This window comes from Odontesthes bonariensis, chromosome 12 (genome assembly GCF_027942865.1).
Source record: "Odontesthes bonariensis isolate fOdoBon6 chromosome 12, fOdoBon6.hap1, whole genome shotgun sequence".
NCBI classification, from domain to species: domain Eukaryota; kingdom Metazoa; phylum Chordata; class Actinopteri; order Atheriniformes; family Atherinopsidae; genus Odontesthes; species Odontesthes bonariensis.
The window spans coordinates 16,617,195-16,634,249 of NC_134517.1; the positions used below are offsets into that span (position 1 = coordinate 16,617,195).

Here is a 17,055-nt window from a genome sequence, read left to right on the forward strand (position 1 = left end):
TTTTTGTCCTGGCAACTCACACAGCCACTTCTCTCTATGAAGATGTAATTTACCTAAGACTGCTGTGGAGGATGCCTTGAAACTGGATTAACTTCCTAAATCACATGATCAATCACCCACTGCTTGCCACGCCAAAATGGTGGAGCTTCCTCTTTTGTCTTAAGATGGCACTACTGCACACTACATCGGCAGTAATAGAGCTGGGAATCTCTGTCTCCTGTGAATACTACAGAGATAAAAGGGGAAAAAAATTTAAAATATGAAGGTTCCATATCCACAGTCCTAAACACACAGGACTGTATTCACAACAAATAATGTGAGTTGGTGATAGAATATGGGAAAAGATACTGCTATTGTGGAAGATACAGTCACATAACAAATAACAGCAGACAGTAAATTCCTCTGTTTTTGTCGGGGTGAGTCAGCAGGCAATGCAGGGCCATGCCCCTCATTTTCTGGTAAAGAGCAGCAGGCAAACGGCATGTGTGCTTCTGTGTGTGATGATGTGTGCATGCTTCATGCATCGCTGAAGCGTGGATATCACGCCATGCCTCTGTGTGTGCCTGCTAAAACACACCTGCTCCTGATGCCTCGAAGAAAAAAAGCTTGGCATGCGGTTAACTACTCAGGCAAAGTGATATCTGTGTGGTACTATTTACTTCTGCGCAATACTTCATACAGTTGAAAGTCAACAACCTCCGTCAGTTTTGAGGCAGCCATCATTAGATATTTGGAGATAGTTTTGCTGAGTAATGACCCCTCAGTGTTACAGTGTTTGTGTTTACCTGGTCAGTGCAGTCCCAATGATTTGGAATAGATGTAAGGCCACAGCTCAAAACATAGCAGTTTTACAATGATCTAAAAAATGATAAAATATCTACAGTCTCAAGGCTCTAAATCTTTACATAGCCTTTAATCATATCAATCATGGTTAGGAGCTGGGAAGGGATGGCCAGTTGCGTAAATCTGTGGATTGTCATTGGACAGACTTGAATTTTAGCCCTATCTGACACAACCTACCTGAAGTACATTCACTGTTCCAAGTTGTGTTGTGCCAGTGGGCTGATGTAGAAGTCCACGTCATATTCATGCACTGTCAGCCAATGCCACATTAATGTAAGATAAGTCAATTACACAATGAGTAATGATTTTCTCTTGCATTGTTGAATTCAATGTATTAGGTCCTTTTGGCTCTGCAAGGCTGCCCTGTCTTGTGGAAGAAAAGAACCTTTAAGGTGATTAGTATTTATTCAAACACTGCGTGGGCTCCTTCTGAGCATGATGAAATGTTCAGACAAGCTTTGAAAGTTGAGTGATTGAAGAAGAAAAAAACAGCTTGACTCTCCACTTGGCCACTGCAAACAGTTACATTTATTGCAGGAACTCACCACAGGCCGTTGAAAAGGCGTTTTGGTGTCCACAAACTGATGCTTAAATTTTTGTTCATGCTTTATTCTGAACCTATCCGTCAAAAAGCAGTCTGTTCTGGAAGTACTCTGACAGGTCAGTCTAACCTGCGAACCATTTTAGATTTAACTCTTGGAAGTTGGTTCTTGGCACCTTGTGTTCCAGCGACAGCTTCTTTGTGGGGAAAAGGCAGGAAATAGAGGAGGATTGAGAGGAAGAAGCAAGGAAGGTTGGATGTTCATGGTGGTCGTACAAGTACAATACCTCTCTGTACAGCAGGCGGGTGATGTCATGGTTGGCGGGGCCCAAAGCCTACTGAGCTTGTGAAGGCATGACATGGTTTGGATTCAGAAGAGGGTCACTGACATTGTTCTGCTGAATTAGGCTACTGAAAAAGGTCTGAGCCAGAGTCCAACTGGAAACTGAGGGGCTGGAGCGGCAGCTCTCCATCATTCAGCTAAAAACACTAAGCATGCCCATCATTCAGTGTCTGAGGTACATAAATCCTTTCAGATATGAAATTACAGTGAGACTCCTTTGAGGGGTTATTTTGCCTTTTTTTGAACAGCTAACAGAAAAATACTGACACATTGAATGGCTGCTGGACTAGCTCTGGCCATAATGTTGTGTTGTCTTTGCATTATTTTTAGATTTTCTAATGAGCCTTTTTATGTGACAACATCGACTTGCACTGTTGTGCTAGACTGATTTCTGATGGCAACATTCTAGGATGGAAAAAGTTAATTTATCTCTCCCCTTGATTATTGTGGAAAATGATAGATCACTGATAGATAAAATAGATGAGTTTGGAGTGCTGGCGAGGATGAAGTGGAAATATCAGGAAGTTAATGTTTCAATTTGTTTCACCAAGACGTGGCTGCAGGAATGACACCTCTCTACCTGGCTTTCGGATTATTTGGGAAGACAAAGACTGCAGACAGGGAGGTAACTGTAAAGGATTAGGGGCGTCAGAGCATGTGAACAGATACTTTGAATGTACATCTCTCCACCCGAGATAAGATAAACTACTCTTACTCTAATCTTATCTTAGTTTACTAATGTTCAGAGGTGGGTAGTAACGAATTGCATTTGCTTGAGTAAGTTTTTGAAAAAATTATAGGAGTAGTTTTAAATCACTATACTTTTTACTTTTACTTGAGTAGATTTGTGAAGAATAAACTGTACTCTTACTCCGCTACATTAGGCTACAATGAGCTCGTTACTTTTCTTCTTACCTCTTTGGTATTCTACGCGTCATTATTTTTATTCCCCCGCGTACGCCTCTTTTTTAATGTTTTATGTTGACAGAGAGAGAGAGACTTCAGCCAAAGGCAATACCACGTGACTGTGTTTCACCAATCAAACGTAGCCGCGCAGTGTCGTCACGTGCAGAGTATAGGTCTGGTCACGTGACCACACTCAATCTCAGTGGCGGCACAGGTTAGTTTTACAATTTACAGTCGTAGCAAACAAAAAAAGAAATAGATGAAAAATGTCAGAATCAACGGTCGGAAATGAAAACACAGACAAGGCCTCATACTGAAAGCATGTTTACCTTACAAAAAGTGCGAAACAGCAGCTACATTATGTGTCTTCTGTGTTAACCAAAACAAACAGACATTTCAGCATTCAGAAACTCAACATCTAACTTGATCAAACATGGAGCGGTAAGATTCCTAAATTCGTTTCCCCCGTGGATAGGTGAATGTTTGTTTTTTAGGTTACATATGTTTTCCTAAGTCTCTTTTATTTTTATTGAAGTACTTGAATTTACCTGGATTATTTTAATTTAAGCTATTTTGTAATTAATTAATTAATTTTAATTTATTTTATCAATTGGATGAACTCTAATTTGCCTAAAGATGATTATTTTGTATTTTTGTTTGTCTGATTGAATGCTTGTGTTAACAAATAAATCAGACGTTACTCAACATTTACTCAGTACTTGAGTAGTTTTTTCACCAAGCACTTTTTCACTCTTACTCAAGTAATTATTTGGATGACTACTTTTTACTTTTACTTGAGTCATATTATTCTAAAGTAACAGTACTTTTACTTGAGTACAATTTTTGGCTACTCTACCCACCTCTGCTAATGTTTCGTTTTGGCTTGCAATGTAATGTAATGTCAAGTGCTTTGAGTGGTGAACAGTGGTCTTTTGATAATTTTATCTATCTATAACAATAACATATTAGAATAGTTAATTTATGATGGTCCTCTTATCGACTATCAAGTTATCAAGGGTGTGCCCTGTCTTTCAACCAATGGCAACTGGGATAGGCTCCAGCCCTGAATTGGATTAAGCAAGTCTAGGAAATGGATGGATGGATGGAAGAATTGAATCTAACTGAAAAAAAGGAGAGACTTACAACAATGTCACCAAAGTCTCAACTGGACACAAAATGCCCTGAAGTGAAATGATCTCAATTTAAGTGGCATGTCTGTATCATTCAATATCGTCATTTTATGTTTTGTTGAGAAAAAAAGAGCTGCACCAGTACAGGCTCTAACTGTCTGTCCCCACAGGCAGATTACTGGACGCTCCCTTGCCATAACAACACTTCAGTAGTCAATACCAGCTCAAATCACATGTTATGATGACATTTATTGACACAGTGAGTATATTGCACATGACGACAGTATTGCTAGGTGAGAGAAAGTTGCATGAAGCTAATTACAAAGCAGAACAGGAAAAGAAGAGGAAGGCATGAAAAATATTACATCTTGCTGCCACTGTGTTCATATCTTACAGTTTCTCTTTTTCTTTCTTCTTGTGTTTGTGGTCCCCTATGTTTATTGACTTTTCAGACGTATAACTCCTCACATTCAAACAATATAGTAACAGCTGCTGGAAATGTGTCAATAAGGCTAAATACTTTCGGAAACTGACCTCTTGTGGATCTGGACCTTTGAGACAGTTTCAATTGGCTCTTTGTGTGCCAACAGGCCATTGGGTTATAGCCGCAGCAAACATTCATTTAGAACTGACAATCCTATTGCCAAGTGTTATTGGCAGTGTGGTGTTTATCAACTGAAAGTTGTTTCCCAGAAGAATGCGATACAGGAGGAGAGATAGGCGTCTTTTTACAGCAGGAGTTGAGAATGCCGTGTAAACACACCCTGAGAGAGGCTCCATTCATTAGCTATGCAAATCTGCAGGACACATGACTCGCCGCAGATTCCAAGGTCCCTCCTGGCTCTGTCTGTCTTAGTTTCAGTCTTTAAAGGCCAGTGCCACGTCTACTCCTTTCAGGTTCACTGGGTTTATTTTCCGTGTGTTAGGGTTGCCGTTTCTCACATAGATTGACAGAAACATGGATCGGGCTATTGCTGAGTCCATCCCTCTCCTTCTATAGCCTTTTGGTTGTATGGTGCCTCTGAGACATACAACCAAGAAGAATGACATCTTTAGTAAGTAAGAGCTTTGATTGTGTCACCTCCTTCTACTCTTGGTGCTCTTTAGTTGTCTATGTTAGAACTGAAATGGCAAAATAGATTTCACTCCAACTTTGAATAACATATACATGGCAAATTCAGTCATGTTAAAGAAACAACACTCCCACCATTTTGGGTGAAACTCAGATGCTCAATAGTGAACTGCAATAAGAAATTCTGCAATTCTGTATGGCCTTTAAACAATGAAATGTTCAAAAGACAATCTTAGGGAAAAAGGAGGACAGAGAGCCAAGTTTGAATCCAACCTTAAGATTTTTGTTTCTCACTTCATTTTCTAATGCCTTGATTTGTATTCCCTTTGTTTTACTGCAGTACTATTCTTCATGCATTGAACGTGTTTGGTTGAGTTTGGGCAATAAAAGTATTTGCTTAAGCTTCGTCGTCAGCCATTCAAGAGATATATTTCTTCCTTTTTTTTTTAATTGGGTTGATGTGAAGTTCTTAGTAACACTCAGTGTCTTACCTGGAGAAGACAGCAGTCAGGGCTCTCTTAGATTGTAAAAAGCAGAGGGGTCTCTTGGATGAGCTAAAACTAAATGTTACTCAGAGGGGCCCTTAAGAAAAGTGATTTTTTGACCATGTGAAATAACCAAAACCTAAAAAATGTCATAGCAGTTTGAATTGAGAGCTGTATAGAAGTTATAAACATCACATGTAAATACCCTCTTTTCCGAGTTTCACATTAAAGCAGCGCTCAGTAATACGGGGTTTGTTTACCATGCAATACACACCCCAAAGCTGTAGGGGGAGCTCCGTAGAAAATAGACGACAGTCTAGCCAGACTGTCGTAAACCCACCAGAGGCAATTTACGGTTTATTTTTCAAGACACTGGCAGAGAGTTGGAGAAGTAGAGATGCTTAACGCGAATCTTTTGGGCAATCCGGGCTGATTGGAACATTTCGAGGAGGGGATTCGAGTTATACGGACCACTTGAATCACTTGAGTCACTTATTAAAAAAAAAAACAACTTTCTGCCGTTTAGTGGCTATGCGCCTCGCCTTTTTTTTGTCCCATTTATCAATTCATTTTGATAAATCAAAGAGCAGCCTACGGCTACAAGTTCATTCATTTATTTATGTCAAGTAATAATTCAATGCCATTTTATCTGAAAGCCAGACACAACAGCTAGTGTGTGTATTTACACAGCGACAAATGTGGTAGCATTAGGTGAGGCAATGCTGAGTTTAGACCTACAAGTAAACAACATGGAATGATCTTGCCCTCCCTATATCACTAAATGATTATTTTTCAACGACTGTACAAGAAGCCACGCTAACCGAGCCTGTAGCTGCCTGTAGCTGCCGACTGTAGCTGCCGACTGGGCGCTAGCTCGTCAAGTCACGAGACAGAATCGAAACTTAAAAAGCTCCGAGTTGGCATGGATTCGCTACTTGCCCGTCTGACCGCTGAATCGCTGGCTCTGGGTGACTCAGCGGTCAGACGGGCAAGTAGCGGTGGTTCTGCCATTACGATATCTATTACAAACTATATTACAACTCTAGAAGCTAACCGCATTCAATTTAGCCGTCGACAGCTAATGGAGAGGGGGTGTGTCTATATCAGGCTACCTGGCTTGGCTCAGAGCCTTTTACGACCTGCCGTGAAGCAGTAGTTCTCGGCTCTCGTGTGTCGCGAGACTTCCAGAGCTAAACAAAGCACGCGGCGCCACAGGCAAAGTTGCAAGTGCTGTTTCGGGCTAGGGCCACCAGATGGAGATGGAAATGTCACCGTTTTCATCGGAACGGGTCAGCCAAGCAAACTGATGATTGCCAAGCAATTTTATGACCATGAAAAAGTTGCATAGCATGTCTTTAAGATACATTATATAACGTATCTGGTTGTTGCTTAATACCTCATGAAGTATACTTTAGTCTATAAATTAGTTTACCCACACTAAACAAACTTTGTGAAAAGTTGGGCTTTCACAGCACTGTGCTCAGTCCACAACTGAGGACCCCAACTAAAAGCTCAGTTTCTGCTGGTGTTGCTGGTAAAAAGAAAACCTACGGACAAAGAATCTCATAGGTGAACAAGTTCATTTTAGCAAAAAGAAAAAAGTATTCAGAGAACATATTGTTAAAGTCGGGCAGACTAGCCACATGATTTTGAATTTTGACACTTTAGAGTGACATCAGTTTGAGATTTGATTTTTATTTACTGTTTTTAAGACCTTTGCTTTTTAGTTCCATCTTTATTGGTCTTTCCTTTTGATTTCATGCATTGTTTTTGGTTGGGGCATTTAAATGACTGGGTGAGGTTTAAATTATTACGCTTTGGTTTTAGCATAGACCACTTCATTACATTAATCCACCGCACTAAACAGTGATGCAGAAATGCACAATCTCACTACATCTACTCTATCTGACAAGCTAAAACTGATGCTAAAAGCTTTCGTCCGCATTGGCTTGTGATGCCAAGAGGTTCTGCAAAATGGCAGTAGCCTATGTGTCAGAGTTGTGCATAAATCATAGATAATATATCCAGATTAAAACCCTTTCCCAGCACCTCCTTTTTGATCAGTGAGCTTAACTAATTACGGTCATATCTATTTTGTACTTAGTTACTCTCGAGCACTGTTTATATGAAAAGCTTTTATTGCATTTAGATGATGGTTGATTTTGAAGGGTAATGCCATCAGCTAACAGCATCAGTTAATACACTGTTACTTTGATGAGGGTATTCTTTTTTCATTTAATGTCAAATTTGCACAGCAGCACCAGCTCTATTTCAGGCGCCGGCTATTAGAGGGTAATTACTACATGTTAGATTATGTCATTTGCTCAGAGAAGATGAGGAGTGGAGAATGAGTCACCTCCATCAATTAATGCAAGATATGAGTCCATGAGGGGTATGGGTGGGGTATTTGCAATATCTCTCTGAGTCACAAGGTGATCATTTCAAATTCCCCTGAGTTGTCCCTCTTTTTTTAATGGAAATGACCATTGAGAGCGGTGTTTCTTACACATGTAATTATTTCTTTATTGATTCGTCAGCATCCTAGGGAATGGGTTTTTCATGAAATATATCCACGTAATGATAACTCGTCTCAATTGCAATCTTGAAAGAAAATCGTTCCTAGAAAGACCCCCCGGGGGGAATGTGGAAAATGGTGCATAGGTGTGAGTGTCCAAGCACATATGTTCAGAAGTGCTTCTGCAAATGTTTATACAATTGTGTGTGTGCTTGCTTGCTGTAGTGTTTGCTGAACGTCCCTCCACACTGACATTTGCACTTGTAGCAACAAGAAGATATTTGAACTCATGTAAATGCAGTGATTGATGGCTCGTTTTTGCTTTCTTTCTCCTCTGCCACCCATCCTCAACCCCCTTTCTTTTGTTTTTAGGCTGAGGACGGGGGAGGAAGATGAGGCCTCCCAGCCCTCTCCTGATCCTGCTGTACGTCACCCTGTCCAAGAGTGTAAAGGTGGTCTCAAAGAGAGGCTCAGGTACTTTATGCTCTATGTCTGAAGCCTGCGCATGAGCATGCTGTTTGTATAGATATGTCAGTAGCTGTTTAATGCCTATGGGTAATGTGTTACATTGTTAATTCTAAAAGATATGTTTTGTTTTTTTTTGGATAACTTAAGTTTTGGATTAATATAAACACTATACAGAGCTTTCAGTACGTTTAAGTAATTTGTTTAGCTGGTGAAAAAAATATTCCATTTCATCTTTTAGCATACTAAAACGTTTTACCTCGTGATTTTACAGGCTTTTGGTGCTCATGCAAAATACAAAGAAGTGTGTTTATGTACATGCTTAATAGGTAGTGCTCAGGAAGATGATAGACAGGTAATTGCAAACATAAAAAATGCTGTTAAAAATTTTAGCTGTCAGTGCAGTCTTTTAATTTGCGTCCCAGGTGAAGATCGAATTACTTAGTGCACAAATATACAATATACTTTTTTGTATTTGCTAGACCTCCCTCAATCTAGAAAGAGTGACAGCTCCCAAATGATCCAATTGCTCAGTGACTGGGTCACCGAGGGTTAATGTGAAACTCATTTTGGTTTCTAAATGCCAGCAAATTGAACATCAATTCTGAACAAATGCAAAGGTCAAAAGAGAAAATAGAGTGCAAAAAGACTCATTGTAGAGACTTTCACATGGCATGAATACTGGGATATCAAGAAGGCAGTCAAACACTCAGAAAGTTTCCATCCACAGTTAATTTGAGTTTGGCTACTATCAGTTTTTTGATTGAAGTATGTCTCCATTACAATGTTTTTTTGGGGGTGAACTTTAAATCATGGCTGATTGGCAAACTGTCCAAGGTGTTCTTGCCTCTCAACCAATGGCAGCTGGAATAGGCTCCAGCTCTCCCGCGACCTTGAATTGGATAGGGCGGGTATAGAAAATGGATGGATGGATATTACATCTCAGACTAATACAATTGACAAACAATTTATCCGGTGACAAATAAGTACCATGTCCAGTTGGACATCTGTACAGCTTTGTGCATTAGTTGATGTTGTTGTTGTTTTTTTTTTTTGTTTTTTGTTACAAATGAGATGCACACTATCACTTGTGGTTATTCTCTTCATCTTCTGTGTACTGGCTTCCTCTGATGCTTCTGGGTAAAAGCCCAGGATGGGCAACAAACACACGGCCCAGTTTTGGTTCAGTCAGATGTAAAACATGCAGGAATTATTCGATTTCCTATCTGCGAGCGTTATTCCGACTTTGATATATTACGAATTCAGTGGAGAAAACATTTTTATACGTATTTCAAAAGTCCCGTTTTAGTCTAATAGCATAATTATTTTTTTCTGACTTCACGCAAACATATTGATTGTGAAAACTACAGGCGGTAGTTTCCAGAGAAAAAGTTGGTATTGTGCTTGATTTCATACAGCCAGTATACATAGCGTTTAGTTTATTCTACTAAATTGGATCATAATTTCAAGTTGAAACAGTGTAGAGTACAATAAAGCACTTTAAATTAGTAAAAGTGTAAACTGAGCATTTGCTGTCAGCTTAGTGTTTACTACATTTTCTATGTTAGTCAGCTCAGTTTACAGATTTGTTACTTCCTGTCTCATAAGTGTTTGCAGATCTGATCTTTTTTAATACGAGGATGTAGCCACTGTGACGTCGCGACTGGTTTGTTACTACTGTTTTCAAGCCTCAGATTTATCATTCAGCTGTCACCATCTTTGTCTGTTTGCAATACAAGTAAATCTATTTGTGCAAGTGTTGGAGTCTAATTTTGATTCCTAAGGTCTATATAATCATTCAGTTAATTTGAGAAGGACCACCAGCACACTGATGTGATGGAGTGAATGTAGCTTATAAAAGCATGATGACTTGTGGTAAAAAATGATTTGTCCAACTGTCCTAAGAGAAGTTGATGCTGTTTAAAGTGGAGTCTATTGGAGCTTGAGATGTTGTGGAGCCAGCCGTCAGTGGTGTTGCACTTAAAGGCACCACCTCATGGCCTTTATATCCATCTTTTCTATGATGGAACTGCAATTACAAATCAAGATATGACAAAATAGAAACAAATGTAGAAGTAGTCACAGGTTTGATGAAGCTGATGAAGGAACTTTGACATTTAAATGTTTTTAAATTCTAAATGTTTTTTCTTTGTTTTGTTTTCCTCTTTCCCCTCCTGCCCCGCAGTCAGTTTTAAAGGTCGGCCTCTGTTTGTTGGCATTACTATTATTATCAGCACTATTATCATCATTAATGAATCAAGTTTTTTGTAGGAGGAAACATGACAATTGTGACTTTTTCTCAGCAATATGGTTTGAATGTTGATTTGTGAGAAAACTGGTACCTTTTCCAGCTTTTTGACCACACTCGCTGGTAGTACATGGCCCATATGACAAATTCTAGAAAATTACGCCATCCCTTTTTTTTTCGAGAGGAAACATTGAAAAACAAGCAGAGGTGGAAACTAATGATACAGTTGAAAAAATGCAGAAGCAGAAGCTAAGGTGAGAAAAATAAGAGAAACAACTTTCTCTTTGTTTCCTCCCAGTTTTGTGATGGATGCCACTTGGCCACTGTAAAAGCTGTTTTAAAGCTTATGCTTGAAAATGCTACTTGATGACTCAAAAAGAGGAGAGGTAATAGACAAAGCCTATGTCTCTTTTGTTTGTATTACACTTTTTAGTGGCCTTGTGTGAAGTATTTATGAGTAACTGCAACAGACAGTGGTCAGAGCTCTCTCAGTGTGGAGAATCGGGGAGGAATTCTGACAGGGAGCTAAGCTAACAGCTACTCAGAAGGGAGCCACAGAGGAGCAGTTTTTTTGTCATCTAAAAGAACTCAAACCTCAAAAAATGTCATTGGAGTTCAAACAAACGCTAGCTACGGTGTATTTTACACTGCTTCACTTTTGCCTCAGACAGGTATTTACTTTGTCATGATTTTCTCATCTGTGTTGCTCTGCATCATTGCATTCATGGTGGCTAACCAATGAAACCTGTCATCATCATAAAACTGCTTGCGTTTCAACGGAAACATGAGCAAAATTTAATTGAATTAGCTGTTTATTAGTTTACTTCCATTTTACAATCTGAAAATGACTGCATCCTCACCGTCCATTTTATTCCATTTCAATTTTGTTGTTGCGGCCTTTTCTTTACAAGCCACTTATGTCAGAAATTTCAACTGAAACATGTATTGGGTAGTTTGAAAGATCATTCCATTATATGAAGAATGTGTCTTGTTGTTTGAGGATTTAGCCTTTTTCATTTTATCCGCCTAACAGGCTGTCAGAGTGGCAATCAAAAGATTGACTTATTCTCAAAATAGTTAGCTGCAGCCCCAAGATATTGAAAGATAACCTAAAAGTGAAGGTTTTTTTTAGAAGAGCTTTGCTGTGCTGTCTTTTACTTTGCTTTCTCCAGCAGGGTGCTGCTCAATCGCTTTCTCGACAGCAGCTGAACGGTAGAGGTGGGGCCCAGTTTGAATGATGAGACTGCAAATAGTAACCAAAAAAATTGTTGCTTAACATGCCCTTAATGCTTTTATTGTCTTAAAAAGATTAGACAATGGAAAAAGAAAAAAAAAAGCTTGATAACGCCCAATAATAGGTTTTAAGGCAATCATTTAAGGCAAGCATTTCACACAAAATTGGTTAAATCAAAAAGCTAAATCAGCTTTATAACCTTGCTCAGTCCCTTTAGAATACTAAATAAATAAATAAAAAAAGATCAGAGGCATATAATTGATGATCAATTTTGTGGTTTGAAAATCTAATGCATAATTATAGTCTCACTGAATCACAGTGTAAGATGGCTTTGGTCATACACCAATGAGGTTTCTCACTTCTGAGTAGAATAGAATAACACATCGGAGACTAATTTGATAAAATACTTTATTCAGCAACTGAGCAGTATTGACTGGAAAATGTAAATTGACTGTGTGACATTATGTATCTGTGAGTGTTGCATCATTGTAATTAAGTTGGATATTGAATGCAGTTGTGTGCAAGTGTACACGTTTGACTGTGAATTTTTACATGTACTTCCACATAGTAGTCCTTTTGTGTTTGTATGCTTTGCTCAATGGAGAATTTTCACACAGATCAGAGCCACTGCAGCACATCAAATGAATCAGGTGGGTCCTCCTGGGCCCTTTGGTCAAATATTGATAGCAGAGAAGTCAATATTACCTTGCAAGCATGGGTCAAAGGTTAGATGCAATGCATATTCTGTGGCTATACACAACAAAAAAACGATGGTGTGCTCTTTTACAGTACGATACAGTATACATTTTACTACAGCGAGTGACTGGATCTATTGCATATGCATTTATTGCTTATGTGGTGAACTTTACTTAAAGTTCCCATAAAATAGAATTTTTTCTGTTTTTTGTTTTTTGCAGTGGTGGTCACAAGTGTTTGTGAGTTACTATAGTAGCACTATGTTGTATCTTCATTGCTTCCAATGACATTTTCTCTCTTTGTAAGGTTATTTGATTTCTCTAAAATTAATTCCCAAAATTGTTCTGCTACTTAAGGCAGCATATGTATATATATGACGTAAAATAAATTCAAGTATAATTTTCTAAGTTAACCTATACTTAGTTTAGAAAAAAATAGACACTAAGCAAACTCAGGGAAATCAGCACTTTGCTATGGTCAGACCAATAAGAAAAAAACAATGTCACATTACTGAAAATCTATTTTGCAGTCTGAAAATGAAGTGCATGATTATTATCTACCAAAGTAACGGAAAATGGCTGTCAGTCATAACCGTTATTTGTCTTTGCAGCAGTAACACAGCTTGTCACTAGTCTGAAGGATTATGACTTAATTTCTACGTCTATGTTTTTAAAACTTAATTGCCTGCATACATTTGTCTCGGCGTATAATCAGATCTGTGTGATTACCATTTAAATAGCGTGTGTGCAAATGTATGCAGTTACTCAAGCGCAGTCACTTAAGTGCGTGCATCTGTGTGTGTTTGTGTGGCCTTTTGTTCCTGCCTGTACTGTACACACATACACACTTGTGTCTAAGTGGTTGCAGGCTTTAGTCTGCTGAGGATTTCACACGGATCAGAGACAGGACAGCACATCAGATCCATCCAATAGGTCCTCTGGGTCTTTCTGCCAACTATCAATAGTGGTAAAGTCAATATTGGCAAGTGTGGGTCAAAGGTGATTAACAGTCACAATGTAGTTTTGCTATATGATATCACATTTAAAAGGCGCCAATTTTTGTCTAGAAGATTACAAATGGAGGAATGTGGAGTTCATACAGTAAAAAAATTGAATCTTGGACACAGACAGTCACTTTATAGGTCTGTCTCTGACTCTGTCAGCCACATGCAAATACGGTCACTGTGAATACAGTGAACAAATGTTTCAAAATTTATCCCAGAAGGGGAGGACTGAAATGTTTATTTCAACAAAGCAATTAGCAAGAAATGAATAAATGTGGAGAAAAATGCAGTTTTTTTTTTTAAATGCTTTTTGTAAATGTGCATCAGAATTCTTAAGGATACTTTTATATATTTGTCTTCATGTGCTGCAAATGAAAGAGGTGGAGAAGAACTCTTGTGACTGCTGTAAAATTATCTTCATATTATCACCCCAGGCTTCTTACACGGAATCTGGTCAAAGTGATTTCTTAGTTATGATTATTTTGGGGTCCAAACGAGAAATTTAACACAACTCCGAGAGGAAAAGAAAGTTGGAGAGAAAGACAGAGGCCTTTGTTTAGATTGCTGTTCTGATAAGTTGTATTTGGTGTTTCAGATGAGAACACTCAATTGTATCACTGTGACTGGGGGAAGAGTTGGGAATATGACTCCACAACCTTGTATAGCCGTGGATAAGGGAACAGCTATGAGGGCTGATTAGCTCTCAAGGGACACTGGAAGAAGCAACTCTTCAATCGATTTTCCCTCCTCATGTCCTGGTGGTATTCCCAGTGTTGTAACACTAAAAAAATCCTATTATTATTCAATGTGGAGTGTGCTTGGGCCTGTATTACCCAAACTAATGAGTTTCCCAAAGGTTTGGAAGCTACACGTCTTTCTCATTCTTTCACTCTTTGTGCTACGCTCGGTGCTGCTCACGCTTTTAATGACCAGTACAGCTTAACAGAATCAGATATCAATTGGGATGGACTGCAGCTGTTGGTTTCTGATTATTGTATGTGTGTACACAGATGAGTGGAGGCATGTATGAACTGTTTGTGTTTGACCCATATCTTAGTGTGTGCATGCTGTGCTGCTGGAAATGAGGGATTTTACTCCAGGCACTCTGTGATTGTGCGGTGGACTGACCATGGGCATGCTGCTTGAGATTCACTCCCAGAGACTGTAAGTAGTTCTCAGACAGAAAGAAACTGCCAGAGTCCATCCATCAAACTCATCCAAGTGGCCCATACACCATAATGCAACTATAGACTGAGAGAATGGGTGATCACAAAGATTACGTGCTCTTTAAGTAACGCTGAAAGGATAGATGGATCTATTCTTGTCCTTTGTCAGGTATACAGTGTCCTGTAACTTTTCATTAGAAATGCCATGTATTCACAACTTGTTCCTATAAACAAGTATCAAACAATAACAGCAAACACAGTTATACATGGTTTGCAGGACGGACAGGATTTTTTTTAAAGTACAAAGAAGGACGGTGGTAAGGTCATTCTAATCTACACAGTGTACCTGAATATTAGAACACAATTTACAAACCCGGTTTGTAGAAATTATGGTCATTTTTTTTTTTTTAAATGTAACAAAAACCTAAGTCTGAGATTTTTTCATTTCTTTGAAATAGCTTTTAGTAAACACATACTGTTTCCGAAGGTAATGGTTTGCATTTGGACGTGTGTCCACTACCTCCACTGTATTTAAAGCTAAGCAAATCTAGAATTTGATACAGCAAAACACTCAAAAAGCAAGAAGAATCTGGTGAATAAATGAGGCTGTATGTAATTGTCAGCAGGTGGCAGTCAAGGTTTTGTCAAACATAGGTGTAATAAAATGAGAAGTAGTTGCTAACATAAACAAAACTTGGAGGAAGAGGATAAAATCACTACAGTAATAGCCATACCCTGCCCATCGCACAGTGTCAGCTAGGATAAACTCCAGTCCCCCTTAAACCCTGAATTAGGTGAAGCGGGTATAGAAAATGGATGGATGAATGGACTTACTCCTCTGTGGATCCTCTGAAACACCTGTTGTCACTTTTCTCTCCATTGGACTGCATCAAAGTTTCAGCAGGCAGGGATCAATCCAGAAAATAATAACTGTGGGAAGTTGAGGATGAAGTGGCTGTGCTTGAAGTTGGTCAGCCAACCAAATAAACCTCTTTAGAATCGGGCATTGGGCAAACAACATTCGCCTCAGTCTTGCTGAACACACTTGCTCTCCTCCAAGGCAATATTCTCTTTCCAATTGCACACTTTTTAGGGTTAAATTTTAAGTAAAATTGACATTGAGAAATGACACAGTATTTAAAGAAATTTGGGAAGAACATAGCCCAGCAGTTTCTAAAGTCTGGCCTGGGGTCAGTTTGAGCTTTGCAGGATGAAGAAGGGCAATTCTTCAGAGATATGTGGTCAAATCTTATGGCAAAAAACTCAAGCATAGCCAGATTGATTGACATTATCAGCAACTATTGGCTTTAAAATGTAGCACCTCATTCAATTTGCTTACTTGAAATGAGAGCGATTGGACTATGATGTGTCATCACACAGGGGCTTACTAGGCACTGTGGAGTCGAGATGAATTCAGTGATATTGTGTCATTTTTCCTTGTTTGCTTTGTCGATATAGGGAGTCAGTTGGGATTTTTGCACATAACACATACAATACATGATTGTAGTCTTTATTTAGGAGAGGAGATAATATCTGTTGTCAGGTGTGGGGTGAGGAGAGAGGACACGGTTGCGGACTTCAAAAATAAAGGCTTGGTTTATTAGAGCAAAAAACAAAGTATTAACATAAAACGTGGCTGAGCCGGAATCAAAAACGTAGCTGTGAACAAAACAAACAAAAGGACATGGCATGGACTAAATAATTAAATACTTAACTTCTGGAAATCGAGGAACACTGAGAAAACAGGAATCATGGCATGGATGGCAAACAAAGATCCGGCAAACTGAGAGGGGAGATTGGAGACTAAATAGGGAGTGACAGTGATTGGAGAGTGAGTTGAGCTGAGGGAAAAAACACAGGTGAAGTGAATGAACTAATAAACAGAGTGCAGGGAAACTGAGGCATGGCTAAAAAAAAACTAAACATGGACTGAAAATCAAAACCTGGACCTAAACTGAATACAAAAACGCAACTAAAACATGAAACTAAAAACGTGAGTTTTGGCGTGACATCTGTCTTGATGTGTCTGCTTTTGGATAGTGAGAAAAGGGGTAAAAAACATTAACATTGTCTATTACTTTAGACAGACTGTCTATATTAGGCAAGACAAGTTTATCTGTAGAGCACAACTCATACACAAGGCAATTCAAAGTGCATTATTAGATACATTAGAGACTGCTTGTTTGCTTGTTTGTTTTCTACCAATCAGCAATTAGGCAAGCAGTAGATGGTAAGATGCCCCAAGTTTTAAAAATGAAACATAAAGGACATATATTGTCATGTAAAACATGCAATCAATTCTTACAATTGAATAGTGGTATTTGAATATACATTTGGGCTGTACAGTTATGATGTGTTTTTTTTTTAACTGGCTGCTGCTTTGTATTATTGCAGAAAGCTGTGTCTAT

The 17,055-nt window shown here is 38.8% G+C and overlaps 1 protein-coding gene across 6 annotated transcripts in view; it reads left to right on the forward strand.

The window, feature by feature from the left end:
* il1rapl1a (interleukin 1 receptor accessory protein-like 1a) overlaps positions 1–17,055 on the forward strand; it is a 192,087-nt gene that overhangs the window by 20,371 nt on the left and 154,661 nt on the right. For 5 of the 6 annotated variants that reach the window (XM_075479308.1, XM_075479312.1, XM_075479311.1 and 2 more), the window contains exon 2: positions 8,208–8,309. In XM_075479308.1, coding sequence (XP_075335423.1) covers positions 8,228–8,309 — 82 coding nt within the window. In that variant the 5' untranslated portion in view covers positions 8,208–8,227. Of the gene's footprint in view, positions 1–4,730; positions 4,819–8,207; positions 8,310–17,055 lie in introns of those variants that run through there. The other variant, XM_075479310.1, reaches the window with a different exon arrangement.